This window comes from Dermochelys coriacea, chromosome 4 (genome assembly GCF_009764565.3).
Source record: "Dermochelys coriacea isolate rDerCor1 chromosome 4, rDerCor1.pri.v4, whole genome shotgun sequence".
In the NCBI taxonomy this organism is placed as follows: Eukaryota; Metazoa; Chordata; order Testudines; family Dermochelyidae; genus Dermochelys; species Dermochelys coriacea.
In genome coordinates, this window is record NC_050071.1 from 68,684,852 (window position 1) to 68,702,877 (window position 18,026).

General features: G+C 42.9%; 1 protein-coding gene and 1 long non-coding RNA gene across 3 annotated transcripts in view; one reads left to right on the forward strand and one right to left on the reverse strand.

The window, feature by feature from the left end:
* Positions 1-9,419, reverse strand: part of LOC122459876 — a 44,684-nt gene extending 35,265 nt beyond the window's left edge. For both annotated transcript variants that reach the window (XR_006280833.1, XR_006280834.1), the window contains exon 1: positions 7,108-9,419. This is a non-coding gene — a long non-coding RNA (uncharacterized LOC122459876). The remainder of the gene's footprint in view (positions 1-7,107) is intronic.
* Positions 9,420-13,380: 3,961 nt separating this feature from the next.
* LOC119855021 (E3 ubiquitin-protein ligase TRIM39-like) lies at positions 13,381-15,848 on the forward strand. Its single transcript, XM_043513310.1, has one exon. The coding sequence runs from the start codon at positions 13,807-13,809 to the stop codon at positions 15,229-15,231; it is 1,425 nt and encodes a 474-aa protein (XP_043369245.1). The 5' UTR covers positions 13,381-13,806; the 3' UTR covers positions 15,232-15,848.
* The last annotated feature ends 2,178 nt before the right edge of the window (positions 15,849-18,026 follow it).

Below are 18,026 nucleotides of genomic sequence, written 5' to 3' on the forward strand. Positions count from 1 at the left end.
CATCATTCAATAGCAACTGGCTGCACTGATCCCTCTCTATCACTCTATAAACACAATGGTATGTGTATATGACATACATACAAAAAGCACAGGAAGCTGGAAAACTGCAAGCCTAAGGAATGATTAAGATATCTTCAGCATACCCCCAAATTTACTCCAACATTGTATTGAGGCAGTAACTAGAATATTTTCAGGGTGCAGGTTTAAAAGCATGTTCATATTAAAGTGTGTAAAGATGTTTAAAGATAGATCTACCTAACTGGCGCTTCAATATTGAGCACGGAGGCCCACCTGCCTGCTCATTTCAACAAGAGACAGTCAAGACAAGATCCCTCATCAGTATCAGCATAAACATGACCAGCTAAGCAATCAGATCAGCTCACTCAGCAGGCAGGCAGGAGCTAAGTGAGCTGAATGATAGAGAGGGATAGTGGAATTTAGTTTAGGAGCAGGGAGGGGGCTTATTGATTCACTCCTGAATGACTTGCTTCAGTTCTGATTAAGACAGTGGACTCAACACCCCTCCCCCCCCAATCCTGCATTTTTAGACTAGAGATAAGTCTGTGCACAGACTATCTACATTTTCTCGAATGTGCCCCCGAAATAGTGCATCATACATTTGGCTTCAGATTGCACCATCTGGGTGATAAATATGCACTTAATCTGTTTTTTCCCCCCTTCTTCCCCATACAGTATATTAATTTGCCAGACTAAAAGCTATTTTCAAAGTTATCTGCTTTCATTCAGGGAGCTGATTTCTAGTAACAAAAAGTCAGTGACATAGCAAAAAAGGGTACTCATTAATTCATAACCAATTGTATACACATTTAGCTAAAGACTGTTATAATACTGTTCTGTCAAGCTGTTCAGAAGTCTACAGGACTTGATTTTTGGGCGGAGGAGGGGTTTAGCATCTTCAGCTCTTACTGATTTCAGCTGGAGCTGTGGGTGCTCAGTGCTTCTGAAAAAAATCAGGCCTTATATCCTAAGTGGGCCATTTCCTTTCCAGTTTTAAACTGGACATATATTTTTGTGTATTTACTAAAATTGTAATTTAGCATCTTTATTTATTTACAGTGTCATCTAGAGACCCCAACCACAATCAGGACCACATTGTAGCAGGACACATCTATAGTAAGAGACAGTTCCAACCCCAAAGAGTTTACGGTCTAAACAGAGAAGAGAGACAAAAAGTATTATTATTCCCATTTTACAGAGAATTGAGGCATGGATCCACAGAGAGACTTAAGTGATACAATGTAGTGTGTTGTAAAACCTAATTTCTAGGTGTCTTGAAAATCACTGGGATATACAAGTTGCAGTGAGGTACCTCAGGTCCCTATACAAGGAAGGGGGAGAGATAGTTGCTTTAGGAAGGGATCCATAAAAGCCAGCATGCTGGGTAGGGGCACCTAAGATAGCCAATGGGAGGTGCTGACAGGGGGGTGTATCCTAAACCCTGCCCTGATAATGTTCAGTACCTAAGTCCAGCTGCAGGGAGGAATCCAGCTAGTGATCCACAGCTGGAAACCACCTTCCTGGAATCAGGCAAGTTAGGCCTTGAAACAGCCAGTTTTTGCAACACCCAGCTTAGGCACCTGACTGCCTCTACACAAGCCAGTGACTCAACCAGGATGTGGAAGACCTCACTTTCAATTCTCACCTGTACCTGATGAGGAGGTGAATACTGTAACCACTGGTCTGCAGAATACTTCACTCTCTCTCTTGCCCAGTTAATATTTAATTTCAATGGTCAGGCTTTAACAAGAGAGACCCACATCAGAATATCCCATAGTTTAGTGGTTCGGGCACTCTCCTGAGAGATCCTTGTTCAAATCCCTTTTCCTTATCAGGCAGAAGGGGGAGTTGAACCTGGTCTCCCACAGCCCAGGTGAGAGCCCTAACCACTGGACTCAGAGTAGCAGTCGTGTTAGTCTGTATTCGCAAAAAGAAAAGGAGTACTTGTGGCACCTTAGAGACTAACAAATTTATTTGAGCATAAGCTTTCGTGAGCTACAGCTCACTTCATCGGGTGCATCCGATGAAGTGAGCTGTAGCTCACGAAAGCTTATGCTCAAATAAATTTGTTAGTCTCTAAGGTGCCACAAGTACTCCTTTTCTTTTTGTGAACCACTGGACTAACAGTTTTAAGGAAAGCCACTGCTGTTGCCTCCTCCCCGCATCCTTTTACACAGAGTTAGGCTATCATTAGGGCCCTACCAAATTCATGGTCCATTTTGGTCAATTTCACAGTCATAGGATTTTAAAAATCAAAAATTTCATGATTTCAGTTATTTAAATCTGAAATTTCAGTGTGTTGTAATTATAGGGCCCGAACCCAAAAAGGAGTTGTTGGGGGTCACAAGGTTATTGTAGGGGGGTTGCGGTATGGCTATCCTTACTTCTGTGCCGCTACTGGCGGCAGCACTGCCTTCAGAGCTGGGCAGCTGGAGAGTGGCAGCTGCTGGCGTGGAGCCCAGCTCTGAAGGCAAAGCCGTCGCCAGCAGCAGGGCAGAGGTAAGGATGGCATGGTATGGTATTGCCACCCTTACTTCTGTGCTGTTGCCTGCAGAACTGGGCCCTCAATCAGCATCCACCACTCTCCAGCTGCCCAGCTTTGAAGACAGCAGTGCAGAAGTAAGGGTGGCATGGTATGGTATTGCCACCCTTATTTCTGTGCTGCTGCTGGCAGGGTGCTGCCTTCAGAGCTGGGCACCCAGCCAAAAGCTGCCACTCTCCAGTCACCCAGCTCTGAAGGCAGCACAGAAGTAAGAGTGGTAATACCGTGACCCCCTAAAATAACCTTGTAACCCAGCTACAGTTCCCTTTTGGGTCAGGACCCACAAATTGAGAAATGCTGGTCTCCTCTGTGAAATCCATATAGTATAGAGTAAAAGCACACAAAAGACCAGATTTCATGGTTCGTGACGTGTTTTTCATAGCTGTGAATTTGGTAGGGCCCTAGCTGTCATCTACACTTAAAATGCTGGAGCACTTCAATGTAGATACTCATTACTGTGACAGAAGAGGTTCTCCAATTGCTATAGCTGATTCACTCCCCGAGAGGCAGAAATGAGATTGACAAAAGAATTCTTCTGTTGACCTAGCACAGTCTATACCAGGGGTTAGGTCAGCATAGCTACATCTCTCAGGGGTGTGGATTTTTTATACCCCCGAGACACGTAGCTATGCCAATGTAAGTTCAACGGTGGACCAGCCCTTAGGTGTGCTCTAAGTAAACCACCAGATCAGGCCCTGCAGGCGAGCTAGAAGGATGGGCACCTATCTTCCCTAATTTGAGAATCGCACTGGGGCTTAGATGGGAGATAGACAGGCACCAGGATGTCTGAGGCAGCAGCGTGCATGCCCAGAGGCAGAAACGTAGGCACCCAGGAGACTTTTTTTTACAGCAAAAGTTAGGCCTGTATGAGTATAGGCCCCTACAGAGTTAGGTGGCGGCCAAGTGGGGATTTTGTGGCTCACAGTGGTGCCTAAAAGTGTAAGTTAGGTACCTGAATCTCTCTGTAGATCTGGCCCTAAGTGAGTTGTCCATTGTGGCACAAAAATCTGGGGCAGAATTCAACCCAGATCTTCCAAGTCCCTCTCCAGTGCCTTAAGCACAAGACCATATTTCCTTCTATCTAATGAGCTGTTATTAGAAGCTTACCATTTGTTTTCTGGAAACTGAACTGTCACAGGAGACAGTTCTAATGTATCTGGGAATTCAGTAGTTTGGATCTATTAGCCTTCCTAGCAGACCTCTTGAAACATAATTATGAGACTCACAGGCTCCTCCAAGCCTACACAAACAGCAATGGCTGTTGAATGATTTACTTATTTAACAGATTTAAACAAAATGAGGCCCCCTGGGAGAATATCTACTGTTTACCTGATTCAAATGAAGCAGAATAAGCAAACTATGACCACTGCATTTAAGGATATTGGCTTCCACTACAAACACCCTGTTCAACCAGTACAAATAAAAAACAAACCACCGAAGAAAATCATTGTTTGATTAACCTTGATTTTCTGTAGTAATCAGGTCCTCTAATTAAAAGGAAAACACTATTGGGAATGTGGCACCATAATGAAAGAGAAACTTAAATAAAAAAAAAAAACATTCCTTCCTGGGCCAGAGGTCAAGAATGCATTTGACTTTTTTAAACCCACACATTTCACAGCTACTTGCAACGACACATCAGAAGTGAGGTGCCTAATTCATGCAATCAAATAATGAGATGAAATTCTGGTAACTAACTATTACAAATAAAAACAAAAACTATGGTGGCCTTGTAAAGTCAATACACTTTTTCTGTGTCAAAATGTAGGGAGCTACTGAACATTCATGACCCTCTTTAAAGATTAATGGAATGGACAGTGCAATGATTTTAAATCAAATGTGATTTTTGCCTTCCCAAACCATACTTTCTAACAGAAAGAAGAATGAAAGAGGAAACCAGTCAAGAAAATGCGATGTGATAGTGCAGCATTCTAATCAGCGCAGGTGTCCATGTATAAGCCGTCACCACATTCAGAACCTTATCAGACTCCTACTGGAACAACTTCACAGGAGTTTCAGATTTCTCTTAAGTTGGAAAAAACAATGGAATCACAAATGACTCCTTCAGGAACTTTGAAAAATCACCAGTGCCATAAAAAGATAGTCATTCTTTTCTACATACCAACCAATAGTCATGTGGGAAACAGCAAAGCACTGTAGCTTTGAAAATTTTCAAAAATTAGACCAACATTATACCACTGAAAGAGCTATTATTTTAATAGTTATTTACCATTCACATATGTCTGTGTATTTCTATTTAGATACAATACCTAGTAAAGAACATGAAAAAGAATGGTAAAAGATAAATAAATATTTAATAGTTACATTTTTTGGACAAATATATAGGTTTTAATGTTTATGGTAGTATTGGATGTTTATATGTAGCCATAATTATGCATTTAACTTTACTATAATTTTAAGAAAAGCATAATGTATCTATCAGACAGTTGTAAGTGCATATTCATTTATGGATAGAAAAAGTGTTAACCGCTAACCTCTCTTAGGAAGCAAAAATGTACAATCTAGACTTTAGAAAAGAATCCTGAATGTCTTAGCTCTGTTTTTAAGTCATGTTGCATACCGTAAAAACATAGGTCATGATCTTTGATGGTTATTTATCTTTATAAAAGACCTATGTGGCTGTATATTTTGTAAAAAAAATAATTATGCTCTTCAATAACATTAATGTCTCATTTTAAATAAACTTTGTACAATTTTTGTTTTTAATTTCAATTCTTTATGTGTAAAAGGTCCTGCACCCAAAGAAAAATTAAGAATTTACCTAATTTCTTTTCTAAATTTCATAAGGTATCAATGTAAAACTTTTCCCACTCAATTTATGACATACAGATAAATAAAAATCAGTTATTCACTTGACGTTACATTTTCAGCAGATTTTTCCCCAAATTTTTCTTTGCATTCTGAAAGTATTAAAATAATTCTAGTAACGTTGATGCACAGAAACAACTTATTATGAGCTTCTTGTATTTAACCTATAGGACAGTATAGTCAAAGCATTACACTGCATCATGTCACTTGATAAGGATAACACAGTGTGATTGCATTGAGATACAGACATGATTCCACATCTCTAAGTCTGAAATAAATGTGAGTCTTTAACTGTCCTATAAACGGCACTGGACCTTGAAAGCTGAAATTTTCCTGCAAATAAAATGAAATATCATCACCCTATTTTAGGGCAAGCAGTAACTCCAGCAGTAAAAGAAGTGGTCCTATTTCTAGATTGAGAGCAAAAGCCAAAATCAGCATTAACGCATTCCTGGAAAGGATGAATACTACGAGTAAATAACAATATGGTGCTCAATTGAGTTTAAAATGGAAAAAAAAAATTAGCAGTATCCACTGTAACTCATGCATGAGAATTAAGGGTCCAGTGCTGCTTCCATTGAAGTCAACAGGAATTTTGCCATCAACTTTAGTGACAGCAGAATTGGGACTAACAGGCCCAATATTCAACTGAGCCTCAAATCGCCCTTGACTTACATACAGTTTGGGTTTTTTGTGGTTTTGTTTAAGGTGCACTTTCACTCAGAGCATAGAATATACACATGCAAGCCCATTTAGACAAATGGGCTTTTGCATGTGAGAATCTGATATCACCTACAAGCATAAGAGACATTTGGGCCCCAATCCTGCCACAACAAACCCATATGAGTAATCCGACTAAACTGAATCAAATTAGTCATCTGCCTGGGTGTTAACAGGATAAGAGCTTATGCTCTAATAAATTTGTTAGTCTCTAAGGTGCCACAAGTACTCCTTTTCTTTTTGCGAATACAGACTAACACGGCTGCTACTCTGAAACCAGGATAAGAGCGTGTGTGTGTGTGTGTACACACACCTGCAGGGTTGCACACATACAAATGGAAGCTGCTGAAAAATCAGAACTGTTACATAAGGTACTAACCTAACTTGATTTTTAAAAAACCTTAACTAAGAAGTATTTAGTTCTCAAGCTGCCACTGTTAAAATGTGGGTTTTTGAAACCTAAATAAATATCCCAAAAGAGAGAAGGAATCTGAGATTACGTGGGACCATTTATTTAACAAATTTTATCTCCAACTCAGTTTCATCAACTCTTTAAATTACATTAGCTATTTAGAGTGAAATTCAAAATTATATAAAACCAGGTCAGCAGGAAATAGCAGGCTGTGGTGAGAAACAGCAGAGCAGTATGTTCACAAATGATAAACAATTCAAAAAAGGAAATTATAGAAGAATAAAATCTGGTAATACTTCTCTTTTACACTTACACACACACACACACACACACACAGAGAGAGCTCTGAGTTGCAGTATATTTACCCCAATATAACCTACAGCAGAATTTGACCCACAAATGTTAGGTTTAGTAAGCAAAACTCAAGTGCACAAGTGAAACACAAACTAATACAGACCAGTACTTTGTATACTAAGCTGCTGTTACTGATGCTAATATTTATCTTATTTCTTTCTAGTAACAGCAATCAACTAATATATTTGTCAACCATAGCACAATTCTGATACAAAAAAACATTGTAACATACCTTTTTATTCAAGAGCAATGCCAAGTCCAGTTGTGATGGTGCTTTTTTGCCTAACTCTCAGGGTTAGGCTGTTGATAGACTTGTCAGCTGAATGGTTTTATTCCTTGATTACTGTCCATTACATTGGATTAGTCCTGAGCAGATTACATAGTAACAGTAGAAATTTGGTGATAGAGATCATTTATTGCAAGAGATAGTTCAAGATATATTAACTGTATTTAGGTAGAAAAACGTATGCGCTATTCAGAAAGACATAACTGTACACCAATGTCTACTGGGGAAAATTTGTTTTGCTTTACCTAGCATGCATACATGAGAGCTCTTTTGGGCAGTGAATATCCCTTGTTGAATGCTTAGAAAGTGCTTAACGTATCTGAGCAGTACCTCAAACAAACTATAATAAAATAACAAACAATAATATTAACAGAATATGTGCATTTTGGTGCAACTCGAGTTTGTATATACTTTTAGCATGGTTTTTATAGCACTATTTTTTGTAGAAATAAAGACATTTAAAAAAAACTGTAAAAAATCGTTAAAGACACAAAGCTTTTATTAACTGCAAACCAAAATACATACTATGTAATTTACTTCATAGTCACTTCAGTGTTAATGATTAATTCTTAATGTTTATGCTCATACTGCTCTGGCTGTGATCCTACAGATCGCATGATCAAAGGCCTCAGACCTGCAAACATTTATGCATGTGAGTAGCTGTATACACAAAACTAGTGCCAACGAGTTCTGGAGCTACTCATGTGCATAAAGTTACTTGTGTGTAAATGCTGGCAGGATCTTGCCAAGTTGAGTTGGGCTAAATAGTTAAGAGATTTCTAAGTAACAAGTAGAGTACAACAGAAAGTGATATTTGTAATTCATTAGATGCCACTTTTGCCCATGTGTAAGCATGGAAACTATGCCCCCATACTTGTTGGATTTTTTTTCTGTTTTGGCTAAAATATTAAAACCAGAGAATGACCACTGCAGTCATTAATTATCCTAGTGCATGTTTCACAAAAGCACAGATGTTCACCTGGCTGTTATGAATAAACTCTAATGACATTCTGCCTAACCAAATACTTCCTGTGTTTTCAATTGTGCACTGTTAAACAGCTGGCATGTCTGGTTCCAAAACTGCCTGCACTTCAACAGCAGATGAAATGAGCAGTGTATAGTTTAAATGAGCAGAGCATTCTAGAATGAAGAGTTCTATCTAAATGTAAAATGCACCAGAAAGAAGAAGAAATGGACCAGCTGATTCAGCATCAAAGCTAGGAGCTGTGGGGTTTATAAAGCAGTGATTCAGTATAATTAGTATTTCTCCACTACAGTATTTTAGACAGTTTTCTTTTTAGTCCCTCATTTGTGGTCATATTTGTATTTTTAGCAAGGGAAAAGAGGATTTGGTGGCCAAACTAAAGATGACCAAACATCTTGTTTTATGCTTTCAGAAAGTCATCCGGGTTTGAGCTGGTGGATGGGGAAAGATGGAGTTTCCCCTTTCACTGAAGAACACCAGACAAAAGAATACTTTTACAATCATTATTCTATCATGTGGATCAGGGGTAGTAAATTGCACTTAAAACTAGTTCCCCTGCTCAACTGACTGGGGGGCAGGGGGGGTGGAAATCACGTTACTGGATACCCAAAATGATATTAACTAAAGTACAACTGTTCTAAGTATACAAATTCTTTGGGAGAGGTAACAGAAGTATGAAGTTGATGTACCCTAAAGACTCCGAAACAAAAAGGCAAATTAAAAGAAACCAAAAATGTATTTATTTTTTTAATTTCATGACTTTAATGTGTATAACTCGTAATTTTTTCATTCTTATGGTTGCCAATTTATCTTGAGGTTTTAGATCTGTATTTAATAAAAAATACAGTATAAAATAGCCTTTGAGAAGGATTTTATACAAGGCAGAGCCAAATCTTTAAGGGTATTTAGGCAACTAGAGGGATTTTCAAAAGCATCTAGATGCTTTTAACCTTTAAAAATCTGGTCATTAGCAAATATTTTTCTACACACAAATTGCAACATATGAAAAAAAACCACTAAGGTGCTAGACAGAGGCAAGATAACAGTTGATAAAAACAAAATCCACTGGTGAATCAAAAAAAAAAAAAAGTTTTGAGACCAACCCAGGATATCAGTCAGCCTTAACGTCACACCATCCCAAAGAATAAACTTGTGCATGCATTCGATGAAGTGAGCTGTAGCTCATGAAAGCTTATGCTCAAATAAATTTGTTAGCCTCTAAGATGCCACTAGTACTCCTTTTCTTTTTGCGAATACAGACTAACACGGCTGCTGCTCTGAAACCTGTCCTTGTGCATGGTGTGACTCTATACCCCATATTCTTCATAGACATATGCTTATGATATGAATATGGCATAACTAAAATGTTTTATGCAAGATGGGTCAAGTAAGGTATCACTGGAAAGGTTATGATTTACTGAGTATGATTATCTCATTTGTATGCATGTATCATTTCTGTATCTGAAGTTAGGAATATTGACTATGTAACAATTTACAACTGTGTTTACACTTGGGGAATGCCTACCAGACAGTATGCAATCAGCCTGGATGGGCCATTAGGAAGGACAATAGGACTCTGAAGATGCTAATCTCCCTTCCTGAGAAATTTCAGGGATGCTGCTTTAACAGTGCAGGGTCGGTAATCATGTCATCTGGTACTGGACACAATCTTGGACTTCTAGTGTTTTTCCATTAAGAGTGGGTGGGGGTCAAACTGGGAAACAAAGGATTTCCACCATATGCAAATCCTAGTTAAGGTTGGGGACTGAATTAATCTTGGTTCTTCTTCACCTGCCTCCCTACCCAAGAAAGAAGACTGCTGAAAACACCTGAAAAAACAAAAGGAACTAAGCAGGATGCAGGGGCTGAGCTCAAGTGAAAAAGGTCTAGCCTGTGAAAGGAATACCTGGAGATTTAAGATGCATTCAAGCTTTGCAGTTTACCTTTGAGAAACTCTGCAACCTGTATAAAACAACATGTAGGATGAGAACTTGCTACTATTAACCATTTAATTTTGTGTAATAAGCTTAGTTTGCGTGTTTTGTTTTATTGGCTCAGTAATCAACTTTGTCCTGTTTGCTATCCCTTATAATAACTTAAAATCTACCTTTTGTAGTTAATAAACTTTTCTGGGTTATTCAATAACTAGTTTGTGTAATTCATAACTGGAGGGGGGCGGGAAGCTTTGCATATCTTCCTCCAAATTGAGGGAGGGAGCGAATTTCATGAGTTTATGCTGGATAGATCTCTATACAGAGCAATATAATTTGGGGTTTACACTCCGGAGGGTGTGGGCACTTGAGTGCTGGGCAATCCCTGGGCTGTCTTCCCATACAGACTCTATGATGCTACAGCTGGGAGTGTCCCTACCTGTGTGAATGCACAGCAGGACAGGGTGAGGGAGCCCAGGCTGGTGGAAAGGGTGGGCTCAGTAGCACCCCAGAAGAGGGGATAACCCATCACAATGAGAAAAAAACCAAAACATTTAGAATTAAAAACGAATATAGTAATATAAACAGGAAGTGTTATACCAGATGTGATTGCTGAAGCTCCCAGTAACTTCAATGCTTCTTACTAAATTCTTACTAATTCTTACTAAAATTACTTGATGCATCCGATGAAGTGAGCTGTAGCTCACGAAAGCTTATGCTCAAATAAATTTGTTAGTCTCTAAGGTGCCACAAGTACTCCTTTTCTTTTCTGCGAATACAGACTAACACGGCTACTACTCTGAAACCTACTAAATCTATGTGTAAGCGGGGGAATAGTCCCGCTCTTGTGGGGAACTTTCCTGGCTTCTGCACAATCCCGGTGAAGTGGGATAGCAAAAGGATCAGAGTCCTTGCTCCCACTTCCTTTACCCAGTGGTCTCCCTACCCTTGAGGACTCCCCTTCCACTCTCCTGTCTGGCAGAGTCCTCGTAACCCCAACAAGGCTGGGCCCAGGATTCCTGGAGGACTCGACCTCCAACCCTGCTGTGGTCACCTAGGACAGGGGCTAGGGTGTCCCCTCTCCGGGGTACTCTCTCTGCACTGAGCACTGCTCTGACCATTACATACAAGTTAAAGCAAATGCAAGTTATTTAATCAACAAATTAATTTTAAAAAGAATAAGGAAAAATGGGAAAGGTTAAAGGAAACACATCACCCCGCTCTGTGGCAGGGAACATCACAAACAGTGTCTCTGGAATATCAGGGCAGTTCACAGTCTGTTCCTTGCAAGTCCCAGGCCTTCTTCTCAGGCCCTGGCTGTGCTGTAGGGATGCTGTGGGTTGGACACTTGCTCTGGTGGTGGCCCCACGCTTTCAGGCTCTAAATGGTAGGATCCTTCTTCCCAGTGTCGCCCCCACCCTGTTGGGGTTATGATCCAAGCCTGGCCTGCTTGGCTGAGGCGTCTCCCTGTGCTGGGCCTGCTGCCCAGGGTCTCCCTCCGTTTCCCCAGCTGCTCACAGCACCCAGCTCCAGACTGCTCCAGCCCCAGCCCCAGCTGCACCACTCTGTCTCTGCACTGCTGCTGCTGCTCTGCCTCCAGCTCCCTGGGCTGCTTTTCTGGCCCCTCTGGCTCTGGTTGCTGCAGCTCTGCTCCCAGGGCAAGTCTGCTCTCTCTGGGCTGCTCTTCTGGTCCCTCTGGATCTGGCACAGCTCCACCCTCAGCTCAGCTTGGGCCTCTGCTTTCTCCTTAGCTCGGCCCCACTCTGTCTGACCCAGGCAAATCCAGCTCACACAGAGGACGGGACCTCCCTGCCTCCTGATTAGCCTGATCGCCCTGTCATTCAGGCTGACCTGGAGCATTGGCCTCTCCCCATTGTTCCTGGGGACTGTCAGTCTCAGGGTCCTGATTTCCTATAGACCCTTCCCCTTTTAGTACCGGGAGCTAGCCAACCAAAGCACCCCCACTGAATGTTAGTAAGGGGGCAACAGTCGCCTTACATATGAACAATTATATCCATCCAATAGTAACAAATGTAAATAAATGTAAATGATGAAGCGTTAAGAGTAACAAATACATTTTAAAAAGTAAACAAGTTAAAGGAGCGAAACCACACTTACAGTGCAGCACAAGAAAAAGGCAATCCAATTCAAGCCGTCAGAACACCAGCTCAAACGCATTTGGGCAGGGGTTCTCAAATTGGGGGTCAGGACCCCTCAGGGGGTTGTGAGGTTATGGGGGGGGGGGCTTGGTGGTTTGAGCATTGGCCTGCTAAACCCAGGGTTACGAGTTCAATCCTTGAGGGGGCCATTTAGGGATGTGGGGCAAAAATTTGGGATTGGTCCTGCTTTGAGAGGGGGTTGGACTAGATGACCTCCTGAGGTCCCTTCCAACCCTGATATTCTAACTTCCACCCCAAACCCTGCTTTGCTCCAGCATTTATAATGGTGTTAAATATATTAAAAAGTGTTTTTAATTTATAAGGGGAGGGTCCCACTCCGAGGCTTGTTATGTGAAAGGGATCACCAGTAAAAAAGTTTGAGAGCCCCTACACTTGGGACTTGGTGTGAGGCTTTATGCAGTCTTAGAAACTGCTAAAGGATACTTGTAAACACCAACACCGTGTATAAAAGTGATAGCGTTTGGCCGGGGAGGGAGAATGTATGTAAACTATTTCGCTGGTCTCCTTGAACAGCTCCGACAGGGCAGATCTGCCTTGTCTGGGCACGGGGGGTGCTGAGCTCCACCATCCTGCTAGGGAGCGAACAGGCCCCTGGTCCTCATCGTCTAATGTTTGCAACCACTGCAGCTAGCTCGCCCCGCCAGCCGGGGTAACTTATCCCCTCTGCCGTCCCCAGTGCCTCGTTCACAGTCCCGACTCCCGCCCCTACCCCTCCTCCCGGTGCTTGCCCTTCTCCGGTGCATTCAGCCCCCCCCCCCCCAGCTTTGCCCCTCTGCCCGCCTTCTTGCCCCACGCCCAGCACCGCCAGGGCAGCCCGTTCCGCCGAGGTTACTGCGCACGCTCAATTCGCGGCCCGAACCTGCTCAGTAACAGCCAAGCGGCGGGCAGAGAGCGTATCGTTACCCCGGCAGCCCCCGCTGAGACTACAGCTCCCAGCGTGCCACAGCTCCCCGCCGCACGGAGTGCACAACTCCCGGCAGGCAATACTCGCCATGGGCCCGGCGGCTTGTGCCCGTTGCATGCCGGGACCTGTAGTCTTCGGTGCACGGAAGTGTCACCGTTGTAATTCATCTCCTCCCAGTGGAAAGGCGCGCGGCTGGGGAGTCCCCGTGGCGGGCGGCTCCGTCCCAATCCCGAGCGGAGAGGACGTTATTCGAGTTGCCGCCAAGGCTCAGCTAAGCTCGTCTGCTCCTTTGACAACTTCCGCTGCGTTGGGGAGGCATGGAGGAGGGAAGAGCGTATCTCTAGTCTGATTGGCTCAAAGGAAAGCGAGGGGCGGGAAAAAAGACCCTTAACCGCGGCCTCTCTCCATTTTGATTGGGTACAGGGCCCGATGCCGACGTGGATAGTCCTTCCCTTTTTGACTGCGGGCCACACCGTCTCCCCAGGGGAAGGGAGAGGTGTTGGGCCCAGGCAGACGTGAGCGGCGCCGCGAGCTAAAGCCTGGAGGCTCCGCGACTAGGCCCCACGCGGTCAGCGTCACGTGGCAGGGCCTGTCGCAGGAGCTGTTGCCCGTTGGCGAGCACGCGGGCGCTGGGCGGGGCCGAGCATGGCGACGGCCCAGGCCCTGGAGAGCCTGCAGGTGGAGGCCAGCTGCTCCATCTGCCTGGACTACCTCAGTGACCCCGTCACCATTGACTGTGGCCACAACTTCTGCCGGGGCTGCATTTCCCGCTGCTGGGAGGAGCTGGAAGGCCACTTCCCCTGCCCTGTCTGTCGCCGGCGCTTCCACCTCCGCTGCTTCCGTACCAACCGCCAGCTGGGCAACGTGGCTGAGATTGCCCGGCAGCTCCGTGCCAAGCGCAGCCAGCGACACCGGCGTCCCCGCCCTGATGCCGCCAGGGCTCTGTGCCACAAGCACCAACAGGTCCTCAGTCTCTTTTGCGAGAAAGACCAGGAGGCTGTGTGCCTAGCCTGCCGCATTTCTTGCCACCACCGGGACCATGCCGTGGGTCCCCTTGAGAGGGCCGCCCTGGCCCATAAAAAGAAGCTGCGTGCCTACCTGGGTCCCCTGAAGAGGCAGGTAGAAGATGCTCGTAAATTCCTCTCCAATGAACAGAAGAAGCCAGCTGAGCTGAGGGAGAAAGTTGAGAGCCGGCGGCAGAAAATTGCATCCGAATTTGAGAGGCTGCACCAATTCCTGCAGGAGGAGCAGCAGGCCGTGCTTCGGCGGCTGGAGGATGAGGAAAAGGAGGTTCTGCAGAGGCTGAGTGAGAACGCTGCCAAGCTTGCTGACCACAGCACCAGCCTCAATAAGCTCATCACAGAGATTGAGGAGAGATGCCAGCAGCCAGCCATTGACCTATTGAAGGGCATAAAAAGCACCCTGAACAGGTGTGAAAACATCAAGATCCCCAAGGCCATCTCCATTGAGCTGAAGAAGGACAGTTGCAGTTTTCCACTGCAGCACTTTGCCCTGAAGAAAATGATAAAGAAATTCAAAGCAGATGTGACTCTGGATCCCAAAACAGCTCATCCCAACCTTATACTGTCCGAAGACCGCAAAAGTGTGAGGTTCGGAGAGACCAAGCAGGATCTGCCTGACAATCCTGAGAGATTTACTTATTACCCATTTGTTCTGGGCTTGGAGGGATTTGTCTCAGGAAGACATTACTGGGAGGTGGAGGTGGGAGATAAGACTCAATGGACTTTGGGAGTTTGTAGGGACTCTGTGACTAGGAAAGGGAAAATTACACCATCACCTGAGGATGGATATTGGAGACTCAGGCTGTGGAATAAAGATGTTTACACAGCTCTTACTTCCAGTCCCACACCCCTACTGTTGAGAGTGAAGCCTAAACGGATTGGGATTTTCCTGGATTATGAACTGGGTGAGATTTCATTTTACAATCTGAATGATCATTCTCACATCTACACTTTCACTGAAACTTTTACAGAGAAACTCCGGCCTTTTTTCTATCCCGGAGTCCATACAACTCCTCTGATAATCCGACCAGTTACAGATTGGGAATAATGAAATCAAGACATTAAAAAAAAAAAAATCCTGGTTTTCTAAATTTATTTATTTTATTTTAAAGTGGTCACCTTCACTTCTAGTAATGGAGTGAAGACCTGTTGGTTTAATCCTAGAGTTTAAGGACAGAAGGGACCATCGGATCATCCAGTCTGAGTTCCTGTATATCCTAGGCCACCAACTCCACCCCGTACCCACACATTGAACTCAACAACTGAGAGTTCAAAATCATTATAACAGTTGTGCACCTTCTCACAGTAATTTCTTTCTACAAACCAAAGGCATATTTTCTTTTACGGAATGGAAGAATTGGCTTGTTATCTGCTAGTAGATATCCCATTCTTCTCCAGAGTGGAGGAGAGAGCCCAGGTTATCAAGGAGTAAACTGATATAAGATGATATTGTTTGAGAGTTTTATAAACAACAGTGATGTATACAAAGTTAGATGAGCTTATGCTACTATATTTCTATTATGGCTTTATTGTTAGAAAAATGGTATGTGTTAACTTTTGCTGGGAGTGCAAACTGCAGTTAAAGTTGTATTTAGACTTCCAGTATAACTTCTTTGTTTTCAAATTTTCATGATTTTCATAAAAAAAAATTTCCTTTGTGACTAACTGATTTTTTTATATAAAGTTGGGGAAAATCTGTCAACTTGTTTTTTAAGTTATGATGAGAGTTTGGGGATAATTTTTTTTTAAACCCTAAACCATAGTTTTAGTTTCAGGTGATTGTAAAATGGTATCGTGGGTTTCATGTGTTTTTACTAATTCTAGACTAAATTTGCTCAGTTTAGAAGTTTAAAAAAAAAAAAAAGCTACAATTTTATTGTCAGTCCTGCAAACTCAATGTGGGCACTGACAATCAATCTGGGTTCTCTCCTTGTTTAGGCATAATCAATAAAGATTCTGCAGATTAAATTATAATCCTATTACAATCCAGTTAATCATAATCATAGAATATCAGGGTTGGAAGGGACCTCAGGAGGTCATCTAGTCTAACTCCCTGCTCAAAGCAGGGCCAGTCCCCAATTTTTGCCCCAGATCCCTAAATGGCCCCCTCAAGGATTGAGCTCACAACCCTGTGTTTATCAGGCTAGTGCTCAAACCACTGAGCTATCCCTCCCCCTTCAGTTATCTTTAGGAGGTTTGTATACATACGTAACTGAAGGCAGAATTTGTTCCTCGAACTGAAATTTTAACAAAACTGTTTGTTTCACCATAATCAGACTGACATTCACAGCATCAACTATTCCTCTTCCCTCCTCAAAAAGCCCAAATCTTACAGAAAGTTCTGTGTTTAGGGTAAACTGAAAAAGGAAGAAAGCAAGAGAATCCAAGTAGTCTACTAGGGCTCGTCTACACTTGGAAGCTTATCAAAATGCTCATTCTGAAATAATTATTACAGAGTAGTAACTTTGGTATAAACTGCTATGTGGATACTTTTATTTGAGGATTTATCCCTCCTCATTCCATTACTTTTGATACGGCATGGACCTCTAAGTCTGATTTGGAGCTACAGGAATGCTACAACATTATTCATGGGTTTCCCCCCACACCCCCTTAACGAAGGAAACTAAATGGAAAAACCCCTAAATCAAAGCAGCAGTAAGGTCACAATTTAAATATGCACAAAAACGAGGGGGAGATGGAGTCATGCTAAGCTTTTGTAAAAAACCAGTTACCTATGTTTCCTTAACTGTTGTTCTTAGAGATGTTGTACATGTCCATTTCACTGTGGGGGTGTGTGCTCCTCATGTACAGTTGTCAGAAATTTTTTCCCTTGGCAGTACCCATCGGGGATGTGTAAGTGCCCTCTGATGCCTCATAGCACTGCACCCAGGTATAAAGGGCTATGCTGCCCCCCTCCGTTCTTTCCTACCAGAAAGACTGGAACGGACATGCGCAACACATCTCAAAGAACATGTAAGGAAAGGTAGATAACTATTTCTTTCTTCCAGTGATTTTACATATGCATTCCCCTGTAGGTGACTCACAAGCAGTTTGAACTGGACGTTGGCTTGGAGTCTGCTTGAACAGGGATTGTAGGACCGTGCATCAGGATGTTTTATTGTGTCTAGATTGATAAGAGGGGGCAAATGTATGGACTGATGACCAGATTGCCACCCTACAACTGTCCAATATGGGTACAGGAAGGATGCAGAAGCTGCCTGCAACCTGGTTGAGTGAGTCACATAAGCCAAATCAGTAGCATAAACAAATACAGGTGGAAATCCAGCAAGAGGTCCTCTGGGTGGTTTAGGGTGGCCCCTTACTCTGTCTGAAACCACAATGAACACCCGAATGGTTTAGTCTGATCCAAGTAAAAAGCCAAAGCTCTTCTAACAGCGAGAGTATGGAATTTTTCATCTCTTTTACTTGAATGTGGCTTTGGAAAGAGTTGGTAAATTAAGTAATTTATGTGAAAAATCAGAAACCATTTCAGACAGGAATTTAGGGTCAAAGGTAAATCTTGTCCCTGAAGAAAATTGTATAGAGAGGCTCTGATACTAAAGCTTCCAGTTTCCTTGCTCTTCTGGCTGAAGTCATAGCAACCAAGAAAGCCACCTTCATTGACAGGGGGAACAGAAAACAAGTCACTAGAGGCACAAAAGGGGACCCACCAGCTTTGCTAGAACCTAAATTTAAACTCCTTTGTGGAACCAGGCTATGAACCTGTGAGTATAATCTGAGAAAACCCTTTTAGAAATCTGATGGATATAGGTTTTGAAAAAATGGATAGGTTATCCACAGGAGGGTGGATAGCTGCCAGATAGCTTTTAGTTCCATCAGAGT

Excerpts from the sequence above, each read along its gene's own strand:
- LOC119855021 (XM_043513310.1), top strand. The coding sequence starts at position 13,807 with ATGGCGACGGCCCAGGCCCTGGAGAGCCTGCAGGTGGAGGCCAGCTGC.